The following is an 11651-nucleotide window of genomic DNA, read 5'->3' as shown; positions in this document are numbered from 1 at the left end:
GAGGAGAGTGGAAATTCCACCATTGAGGAATAATACCTGCCTAGAGCCAAACTTGCAACGTCTGTCTTGGGCAAGATCAAGTCAAAGACTGGAGTCTAAGGTCCAGGACGGGCGTGGCAACTTTGGCTGACTTGATCTGATTGGGCAGGAATACAGTCTACTACCCAATGGTGGAGTCTCCATCTCAGTGCTGGAGAAGACTCCTGCGAGTCCCCTGGACTGCAAGCCGATCCAACCGGTCAGTCCTAGAGGAGATCAACCCCGACTGCTCTTGAGAAGGCCAGATCCTGAAGTGGAAATTCAACTACTTTGGCCACCTAATGAGAAGGAAGGACTCACTGGAGAAGAGCCTGATGCTGGGAAAGATGGAGGGCAATAGAAGAAGGGGACGACAGAGAATGAGGTGGCTGGATGGAGTCCCTGAAGCAGGAGGCCTGATCTTAAATGGACTCCAGAATGTGGTAGAGGACAGGAAGGCCTGGAGGAACGTGGTCCATGGGGTCGCGATGGGCCGGACACGACTTCGCAACTAACAACAACAACAACATTTCAGATCTTCTAAATGGCTTGAGTTCGACATGTTTTAGAAACCACCAAGATCACAGTACATCAACTATGCCAGTGGTGGCGAACCTATGGCACGTGTGCCAGAGGTGGCACTCAGAGCCCTCTCTGTGGGCATGCGCGCCATGCCCCGGAGATGGCAACCGTCCCTCTTCAACCAGCCGCCCGCTAACTCGCCGAGGTCCCATGTGGCTGGATGCATCCCAGCAGCCATGTGCTCGCTGGTCTGTGTGTGCAGGGGCCGATGGTGTCAGGCAGCAGCCGTCCCGGCCCCTGCCTCGCCTTGCCCTGTGACAATGGCGCCCCCGCCCTGCCTCGCCTCTGCCCACAAGACGAGCCTCCTGCCCACCACCCCATCTGCCAGAGACCCCCTGGATTTCCCCCAACCCTGCCCGGCCCCCCACAGGCGTCCCTCCCCATGAGCAACATTGAGGTGCTCACACCCACCTTGGCCACACCCACCCAATCTGCCATGACCACCACAGCCATGACCACCCAGTGGGCCATGCCCACCTGGCAATAAATAAGTGGGTTTTGGGTTGCAGTTTGAGCACTCGGTCTCTAAAAGGTTCGCCATCACTGAACTATGCTGATGCTAAAGCCTCACTGTGGAATAGCATCTTGGCAAGGCCTTTATAGTTCTGCAAAACTCTTCTCCTGAAGAATGCCAAAACTAAAGTTTTGAGTATCCTCAAAGAAGAACGCAAAGTACTCGTGGCACAGGTTTCAGAGCTGAGGTTAGCTGATGGTGGCAGGGACTTTTAATTGAAATAAACGAAAAGAATTAGTCACCTAACCGATGCCTCTTTTTGTGCAATCTTCCTCAACTTTCAGAACAAGGAAAATACAACAAATGCGTGACTGTTTTTTTTTTAAAAAAGAATTTGCTTGGTCTGATTAGTCTTAGTCAGAATTGGCCTAGTCTGACTTCCAGTCTCTAAGCAGGTGAAATAATGTTTATATTGCCAATTCCTGGATAACGGGAGATACAATTAAATCCAACATTGTTAAGATAATGCATTAATAATATGTTTAACTGAAATACCCAAAAACTTGCAGGCACTCAGTGTGGAAGGAGATAATTATAGAGCTTTTTAAAATCAGCCATTCAGCAGCTAACGAATTAGTTCGAATTAAAAAAAACAACACACAAGATAAAATAACAGTGCTGCAGAATGATAGGATGGTTTTGTTCTTCCCTATAAAGTATTATAAGCCAGAAGAGAGAGTTCAAAATTACAGATAGTTAAGTTTCTAAAAGAAAAAATGGCACCTTCTTGGCTTATATTCCAAAATATGGATGGAGGCCAAAATTCAAAATTCAGTTCCATTACGTTTTGCAGAGAACACGAGACTTAATGGAACACTGAGAAACCAAATTAAAAATATATCTAGCTGTTCGTATTTGAAGTAAATAGTCTTCTGCTTCTGCTTCTTGGGACTTTTCCAGCTGCTTTGAGATTTCAAACCTCACATGGAAGCCTGTCAAGGCCAAGCCCAAAGATAATACAGTGAAATCCAAACATAATTCAATCCTTTATTTGCTTAGTCAGCTAATAGCATCTTGGCACATTAAAGCTATAACCTCCTAACCTACTAAATTTATCCTGAGAGTTTCTAGGGTGTGGCTGCCCTGAACATCTTCCCTCCTGCCCCATCCATCTTGGGTTTGTGCAGCCTCTTAAATCTGGGCTTCTCTCTGGGAAAGCTATAATAATAATAAAGTTGGAAGGGACCTTGGAGGTCATCTAGTCCAACCCCCTGCTCAGGCAGGAAACCCTACACTATTTCGGACAAATGGCTGTCCAGTCTCTTCTTAAAAACCTCCAGTGTTGGAGCATTCACCACTTCTGGAGGCAGGTTGTTCCACTGGTTAATTGTTCTGACTGTCAGGAAGTTTCTCCTTAGTTCCAGGTTGCTTCTCTCCTTGATGAGTTTCCATCCGTTGCTTCTCGTCCTGCCTTCAGGCGCCTTGGAGAATGGCTTGACTCCCTCTTCTTTGGGGCAGCCCCTGAGATATTGGAACACTGCTATCATGTCCCCCCTCGTCCTTCTCTTCATTAAACTAAACACCCAATTCCAGCAGCCGTTCCTTATATGTTTTAGCCTCCAGTCCCCTGATCATCTTTGTTGCTCTTCTCTGCACTCTTTCTAGAGTCTCAACATCTTTTTTACAATGTGGTGACCAAAACTGGATGCCATATTCCAAGTGTGGCCTTACCAAGACATTGTAAAGTGGTATTAACACTTCATGTGATCTTGATTCTATCCCTCTGTTAATGCAGCCTAGCACTGTGTTGGCCTTTTTGGCAGCTGCAGCACACGGCTGGCTCCTATTTAAGTGATTGTCCACTAAGACTCCGAGATCCCTCTCACAGTTACTACTATTGAGCAAGGTACCCCCTATACTATACCTGTACATTTGGTTTTTCTTGCCTAAATGTAGAACCTTGCTTTTTTCACCATTGAATTTCATTTTGTTAGATAGCGCCCAGTGTTCAAGTCTGTCCAGGTCCTCCTGTATCTTAAGCCTGTCTTCTGGAGTGTTGGCTATTCCTGCCAGCTTGGTGTCAGTAACAGAGGCTTGACCTTCTACTATTTCTATTCTACTATTGAACAATCTCAAGAAACACCTTTATCCATCACTTTCCTGCTACATGAGATTAAAAAGAGACGGAAATCTCTATTAACCTGGAACATTTCAGAAAGGTTCTGAAACATGTAAGTTACAAGCTTGGAAGTCAGAAAACCCAAAAGTTCTTACCTGGTAGGTATTGTCAAAGCTGTCATACATGAATCTGGTGATCAAGGAAGTCTTCCCAACTGGAAAAACAAACAAACACATTGGTAACATCCAACTAAAATTCTAAGCATCAACCTAGAGCAGTTAAGGAAAAAGCAATCTGACACCAATCACATTTTGACAAGGATTGTGATTTAGTGACAACAATGAAATGAGCCATATGGCCCCAAACTGTTCACTTTGAAAGATTTTTAGCTAACAGCATGTGAGCGAACATTTATTGTTAACAACTGTCCCCATTACAGTAAGATTCAGTTGTCAAAAGCTTTCATACTTTGCAACCGTGGCTGAACCGTTGTTCAGTTGAACTTTGGGAAAAAGAGTCTACTAATCCAGGATTGGCCAAACACAATGATCAAGAACAGAGGTCTCCAAACATGGCATCTTTAGGATTTGTGAACTTCAACTCCCAGAATTCCCAGCCAGCCAGAACTGAAGCAGCACATTTTTAAGGAAAACAAAACAAAACAAAATAAAACAAAACAAGAAGATCCAGTTGCCTTTGGGAAAAGCAGCTTTGGGGGTCTCCCCCAACATTAGGTTAGCTCCATCCCCCCTCCTGATGTTCCAGAAATCCTTAGCTATGTCACCAATCCCAGGAATCCCAGGGAAAACCGGAAATATGTGTAGATATCCAATACAGAAGTGGATGTACTTATTCTCTCTCTGCCTAGGGTTTGTATAATTTATATTTAGCAGTATTTAATTTTTAATACTGATTTTACATTTTACCATGATAGTTTTATAGTTGCATTTTGCTTTACCGGCAGCCCAGAGTCATTTTTCTTCTGATGGCAGCCATGATAGATTAGATAGATAGATAGATAGATAGATAGATAGATAGATAGATAGATAGATAGATAGATAGATAGATAGATAGATAAGATAGATAAGATAGATTAGATAGATAGATTAGATAGATTAGATAGATAGATAGATAGATAGATAGATAGATAGATAGATAGATAGATAGATAGATAGATAGATAGATAGATAGATAGATAGATAGATAGAGATGGATGGATGGACGGACGGACGGACGGAAGGACGGATAGGATAGATAGGATAGACAGACAGACGGACAGATAGATTAGATATAAAGATAGATACATAAATACATAGATAGATTAGAGATAAAGATAGACAGATAAAGATAGATTAGATATAGATATAGATAAAGATATAGATTAGATAGATAGATAGATGATAGATAGATAGATAGATAGATAGATAGATAGATAGATAGATAGATAGATAGATAGATAGATAGATAGATAGATGGATGGATGGATGGATGGATGGATGGACGGACGGACGGACGGACGGACGGACAGGATAGGATAGACAGACAGACGGATAGATAGATTAGATATAAAGATAGATACATAAATACATAGATAGATTAGAGATAAAGATAGACAGATAAAGATAGATTAGATATAGACAGATAAAGATATAGATTAGATAGATAGATGATAGATAGATAGATTAGATAGATAGATGATAGATAGATAGATAGATAGATAGATAGATAGATAGATAGATAGATAGATAGATAGATAGAAGAGTGAGTGTGAGTGAGAGTCACAAGGAGAAAAAGTAATTCAATTCAAATGGAAAATTATGAACAACAAAATTTCATTGGGTTGTCAATGAAGATTCATAAGTCACCTGTTGCAAAGAATGAATAAGGAAGCTACTGCCAGTAACTCTTATGAAAACCTGAAATCATCCCCCCACCTCACCTTGAACTCAATAATTAGAACAGGAGAATGGTAACCTCGTCAAAGAACCAACTGTTGTGTGTTACAAAAAAAAAAAGGCACTTAGATTCCTTTAATTCCTTGAGTAAGTTTAGTACTAGAAATTGCAGCTCCCTCCCAATTGGCAGGGAGTCTATGAATATTCTAAAATCCGTGCAAAGGAAGGAGGCAATAGGCAGGATTACAGCTCTCATCCTCTGCAGCTGATGCCACAACGTGGCAGAATGAATGGGAATTACAATCAACACAAGGCTTTTGTAGAGAAAATACCAGGGGATTCCTGTACAGTATATATAATATTAAACTCACAGAGTGGCTTAATATGAAAGAAGGCTGAGGCAAGAATTTGCATCCCAGCCGTACTTAACGGTGGCTGGCTTAACCGGCTTTTCCTTTCCTATTTCATAACAAAACAAAACACAAAACTAACACAAAGAAATTTACAACCGTGATCTGGACCCTAACCCAGGCTCTTCCAAGCCAAAAATCAAAGAGAAGATAGTTTTGCACGCTGTGTCAACTCAGATGCAATTGCAACAGGTCAGTTAGATGCCATTGTCAATCACTCTGATGAAGCAGCCTTTTGTGTCATGGCTGCTTCAAGCCAGGCTGTATTTCAGCCAAAATGTATTTACTGAGAAAACAAGAGGTTTATATAGTCCTTAATAGGTGGCAAGTATTATATATGTCACCCTGCAAACTAACAAGCGTGGTACACATGATTTAACTCTGAAAGTCCCCGGTTCCTGGCTAAATCACTAAATTTAGTTGTGCATTTATGAAAGCGAGTGCAGGAAGGTAAAAAAAGCTATTTCCGGTACACCAGTCTTCTGCCCACGTAGATTTCAGCAGTCAGGAACATCATGTACTGCTAGCAAAGCCAGAGGATCCTGCTCAACAGCACGATCTTTTTTTCACAAATGTGCTGTTGGAGAATTTCTCACACAGTCTGAGTGAGGATGTAAATTGACAAAGCTGTTAACCAGGGTTTGGGAGCAAATTAGGATTCCTTTTTGGACACGATAGAGGCTTTAGAACAATTAACCAGTGGAACAACCTGTCTCCAGAAGCGGTGAATGCTCCAACACTGGACGTTTTTAAGAAGAGAGTGAGTGGACAGCCATTTGTCTGAAGTGGTTATAGAGTTTTCCTGCCTGAGCAGGGGGTTGGACTAGATGACCTCCAAGGTCCCTTTCAACATCATCATCATCATCATCATCATCATCATCATCATCATCATCATCATCATCATCATCATTATTATTATTATATTATTATTATATTATTATATGCTGGGAAAGAAAAAATAAGCTGGCTTATATTCAAACAGCAGGTTACAATAGAAGTCAATCAATCAATCAATCAATCAATCAATCAATCAGAATAGAGCTGGAAGGGACCCACAAGGTGACAAATCTTAAAGGTTTTTCTCTCAGAAGCCCTATGAGCTTTGTGTATCTTTGTCCTGCCTCTTTTCTGGAGCCAGAACTTGGTACTTCAAAGTGGTGCTATCTCCTCTCCTGATCCCAGCCTGTGAGATAGGGTTCTCGCTCTCTGCCCTGACAATGTACAGGTAGTCCTCAACTTACGACCATAATAACAACAACAACAATAAAGTTGGAAGGGACCTTGGAGGTCATCTAGTCCAACCCCCTGCTCAGGCAGGAAACCCTATACCATTTCGGACAGATGGCTGTCCAGTCTCTTTTTAAAAACTTCCAGTGTTGGAGCATTCACCGCTTCTGGAGGCAGGTTGTTCCACTGGTTAATTGTTCTAACAGTCAGGAAGTTTCTCCTTAGTTCTAGGTTGCTTCTCTCCTTGATTAGTTTCCATCCATCCGTTTCCTGCCTGAGCAGGGGGTTGGACTAGATGAGCTCCAAGGTCCCTTCCAACATCATCATCATCATCATCATCATCATCATCATCATCATCATCATCATCATCATCATCATCATCATCATCATCATCATCATCATCATCATCACTATTTATTATTATTATTATTATTATTATTATTATTATTATTATTATTATTATTATTATTATTATTAATGTCCCTTGTGAATGTGCCCCAAGAGACTGCTGAAAAACTGCCTAATCTGTGGCAAATACCCAGCTGCTAAGTAATGCTGGAATCAAAGACCCATCAAGCAAAGAAATACTGGGGCCAGATTTTTTTTTACTCTAATTCAGATGATTCTTAAAAGAAATGGGAAACTGAAACCAGAGCTTTTAAATCTTGTATGCATAAAGATGGATAACACATTAATTCCCACAATGGAAGAATGAAAGAGTGACGTAGGACCATTTTTCCCACTTAACAACCGTTGCAGCCTCCCCACGGTCACGTGACCAAAATCCAGATGCTGGGCAACTGGCATTTATTTATGGCAGTTGCAGTGTGTGTGTGGGGGGGTCATGCGACACCCCCCTTTTGCTACCTTCTGAGAAGCAAAGTCAATAGGGGAAGCCAGATTCACTTAACAACCGTGTTACCAGTTTAACAACCGCAAGGATTCCACTTAACGGTGGCGACAAAGGTCCTAAAATGGGGCAAAACTCATTTTAACTGTCTCACTTAGCCGCAGAAATTTTGGACTCAGTTGCAGTGGCAGGTCGAGGACTTCCTGTACGTACATACATCATAAAAAAGAGGTTGAGTCTTTAGAAAGAGTGCAGAGAAGAGCAACAAAGATGATTAGGGGACTGGAGGCTAAAACATATAAGGAACGGTCGCTGGAATTGGGGATGTCTATTTTAATGAAGAGAAGGACGAGGGGGGACATGATAGCAGTGTTCCAGTATCTCAGGGGCTGCCCCAAAGAAGAGGCAGTCAAGCTATTCTCCAAAGCGCCTGAAGGCAGGACAAGAAGCAACGGATAGAAACTCATCAAGGAGAGAAGCAACCTGGAACTAAGGAGAAACTTCCTGACAGTGAGGACAATTAACCAGTGGAACCACCTGCCTCCAGAAGCGGTGAACGCTCCAACACTGGAAGTTTTTAAGAAGAGACTGGACAGCCATTTGTCCAAAATGGTATAGGGTTTCCTGCCTGAGCAGGGGGTTGGACTAGATGACCTCCAAGGTCCCTTCCAACTTTATCATTATTATTATAATGAAGAATAATAATTTAAAATTTAGTTTTGACTTCCCTTGCTGAAATAAACTTCCGATTACTAAGATGCAAGTACACCAAATGTAATAGCAGCCACGTGTTTAACTTCAAATCTTTGGCTTCCTGAACCCGAACCATCTATAAATATGTATTTCTCTATCGTTGTAGGGTATTTTCCATCTCAAGTAAGATCCCAGCCTTCTAAAAGGGCCCCGTTTTAACTCTCAGGCGCCAATTCTCTTAAGCAGCCCCTCTCTGAGCTGCCAAACTAAGACAAAGACTTTTTTAAAAAGCAATACAGGCCATTAGCTAAGAATACAAGATTAACCGGATGAAGGAAACCATCGTGAATATTCATGACTGTCTGGTTGCAAAAAAGCCGTGAAGGGAAGCGTAACAGAATAGCCCGAAATGGCAAGAAATAAGGAAAAAAGAGACACGTATTTAACAAAAGAGCAGTCTCAAAAAAACAGAAAATATTGTACCGATAAAGGAGAATATTTGCAGACGTTTCATGAGCCAAACGAAGTAACATCATCGGTGCTATTGACCAGGTTGAAGTTAATAATAATAATGATAATAATAATAATAATAATAATAATAATAATAATAATAATAATAATAATAATAATAATAATAATAGTAGTAGTAGTAGTAGTAGTAGTAGTAGTAGTAAAGTTGCAAGGGACCTTGGAGGTCATCTAGTCCAAGCCCCTGCTCAGGCAGGAAACCCTACACCATTGGCTGTCCAGTCTCTTCTTAAAGGTTTTCAGTGTTGGAGCATTCACCGCTTCTGGAGGCAGGTGGTTCCATTGGTTAATTGTTCTCCTGTCAGGAAGTTTCTCCTTAGTTCCAGGTTGCTTCTCTCCTTGGTTAGTTTCCACCCGTTGCTTCTTGTCCTGCCTTCAGGCGCTTTGGAAAATAGCTTGACTGCCTCTTCTTTGGGGCAGCCCCTGAGATGTTGGAACACTCCTATCATGTCCCCCCTCGTCCTGCTCTTCATTAAACTAGACATACCCAATTCCAGCAGCCGTTCCTTATATGCTTTAGCCTCCAGTCCCCTGATCATCTTTGTTGCTCTTCTCTGTACTCTTTCTAGAGTCTCAACATCTTTTTTACATCGCGGTGACCAAAACTGGATGCAGTATTCCGAGTGTGGCCTTACCAAGGCATTGTAAAGTGGTACTGCCATTTCTTTAAAGCAGAAAGATCACCCTGCCAACAAAAGTGCGTAGAGTCAAGGCCATGGTTTTCCCAGTTGCAACGTATGGCTGTGAATGTTGGACCATAAGAAAGGCTGAGCGCCAAAGAATGGAGGCCTTTGAACTCTGGTGCTGGAGAAGACTCCTGCGAGTCCCCTGGACTGCAAGGCGATCCAACCGGTCAGTCCTGGAGGAGATCAACCCCGACTGCTCTTTAGAAGGCCAGATCCTGAAGTGGAAACTCAAGGACTTTGGCCACCTAATGAGAAGGAAGGACTCACTGGAGAAGGGCCTGATGCTGGGAAAGATGGAGGGCAAGAGAAGAAGGGGGCGACAGAGAAGGAGGGGGCTGGATGGAGTCCCTGAAGCAGTAGGTGTGAGCTTAAAGGGACTCCAGAAGATGATAGAGGACAGGAAGGCCTGGAGGAACGTTGTCTATGGGGTCGCGATGGGTCGGACTTCGCAACTAACAACCACCACCATTTCTTTCTATGGGAATTTTCAATGAAAAGACAATCTCCCGCTCTCAGCCATTTTTTCTGAGGGCTGGATGGTAGACAACGCTAAGCCCGTATTGCCCAATGGAAAACGAAAGAGAAATGCACTTGTTTTGAATTTTCATTGTTCCTTAAAGAAAGAACACCTGATGAGGCTTAAAGTTCTGTTCAGACAAAAGGCTAGGTATTTAAAATGTTCCAGCAGCTGGCACTGCATGGTTCCAAGCTCAGTAGCCAGTTTTTAAATTATTTCTTCTACAGATATAACAGAAAACCTGTCTTCCGATGCTTTGTAAAATCAGTAGCGGCGTACATTAAAAGTAACGCCACAAATGGAATTTCATAAGCCCACTGCTTGCTGAATTAATTAAACTTGTCTTTCTTTCTATTAAACACTCAGCGCGACCAATAGCAATTACGTAAGAATTAAAGATTTAATTAGACTAAAAAGAAAATTTTAAAGGTATCGTTCAACTCAAAGCTAACCATTAAGCCAACAAATAAAAGGTACAAAGAAAGAAAAATATTGATTTCCTTTGTTTTTCTAAAGGCTGGTGGAGTGGAGGCCAAGCCCACTTTCTTAAGGAATGCATTATACATCCCTTCTTAAACAAATGAGATGGGTGAACAATAGAGGAGGGTCTTCAAAATATATATATATATAAATAGGCACATGTATCTAGAGAGGGAGAGATGGTGGTCCCTCAATCAGGCCCTAAGCCATACCACCATAAGCTGGTTATTTTTATTTTATTTTATAATTTATATCCCATCTTTATTATTTTATGAATAACTCAAGGTGGTACCTTGCTCAATAGTAGCAACTGTGAGAGGGATCTCGGAGTCCTAGTGGACAATCACTTAGATATGAGCCGGCCGTGTGCTGCAGCTGCCAAAAAGGCCAACACAGTGCTGGGCTGCATTAACAGAGGGATAGAATCAAGATCACGTGAAGTGTTAATACCACTTTACAAGGCCTTAGTAAGGCCACACATGGAATACTGCATCAGTTTTGGTCTCCATGATGTAAAAAAGATGCTGAGACTCTAGAAAGAGTACAGAGAAGAGCAACAAAGATGATCAGGGGACTGGAGGCTAAAACATATAAGGAACAGTTGTTAGAATTGGGTATGTCTAGTTTAATGCAGAGAAGGACGAGGGGGGGACATGATAGCAGTCTTCCAGTATCTCAGGGGTTGCCCCAAAGAAGAGGGAGTCAAGCTATTCTCCAAAGCACCTGAAGGCAGGAAAAGAAGCAACGGATGGAAACTCATCAAGGAGAGAAGCAACCTAGAACTAAGAAGAAACTTCCTGACAGTGAGAACAATTAACCAGTGGAACCACCTGCCTCCAGAAGCGGTGAATGCTCCCACTCTGGAAGTTTTTAAGAAGAGACTGGACAGCCATTTGTCTGAAATGGTATGGGGTTTCCTGCCTGAGCAGGGGGTTGGACTAGATGACCTCCAAGGTTCCGTCCTCCAACAACAACACCATCATCATCATCATGGCCGCAGATTACCTCCCATCGGCCGGTACGCTCCCACAGAGTGGGTCTCCTCAGGGTGCCGTCAGCCAGACAGTGCCGGCTGGCGACCCCCAGGGGGAGGGCCTTCTCTGTGGGAGCCCCCACCCTCTGGAACGAACTACCCCCAGAGATCCGGGTGATCCCGGATCTCCCCTCCTTCCGCCGCGCCCTAAAGACATGG

General features: G+C 42.6%; 1 protein-coding gene across 2 annotated transcripts in view; it reads right to left on the bottom strand.

The window, feature by feature from the left end:
* The window catches only part of RAB6A (RAB6A, member RAS oncogene family), a 54394-nt gene that overhangs the window by 17371 nt on the left and 25372 nt on the right, over positions 1-11651 (bottom strand). For both annotated transcript variants that reach the window (XM_029284047.1, XM_015815470.1), the window contains exon 2: positions 3329-3387. In XM_029284047.1, the coding sequence (XP_029139880.1) occupies positions 3329-3387 (59 nt within the window). The remainder of the gene's footprint in view (positions 1-3328; positions 3388-11651) is intronic.

The sequence above is a fragment of the Protobothrops mucrosquamatus genome, unplaced genomic scaffold (assembly GCF_001527695.2).
Source record: "Protobothrops mucrosquamatus isolate PMUCROS unplaced genomic scaffold, P.Mucros_1.0 scaffold344, whole genome shotgun sequence".
Taxonomy (NCBI): domain Eukaryota; kingdom Metazoa; phylum Chordata; class Lepidosauria; order Squamata; family Viperidae; genus Protobothrops; species Protobothrops mucrosquamatus.
The sequence above is the reverse complement of the archived record's forward strand: the minus strand, read 5'-3'. Positions and strand labels throughout refer to the sequence as shown.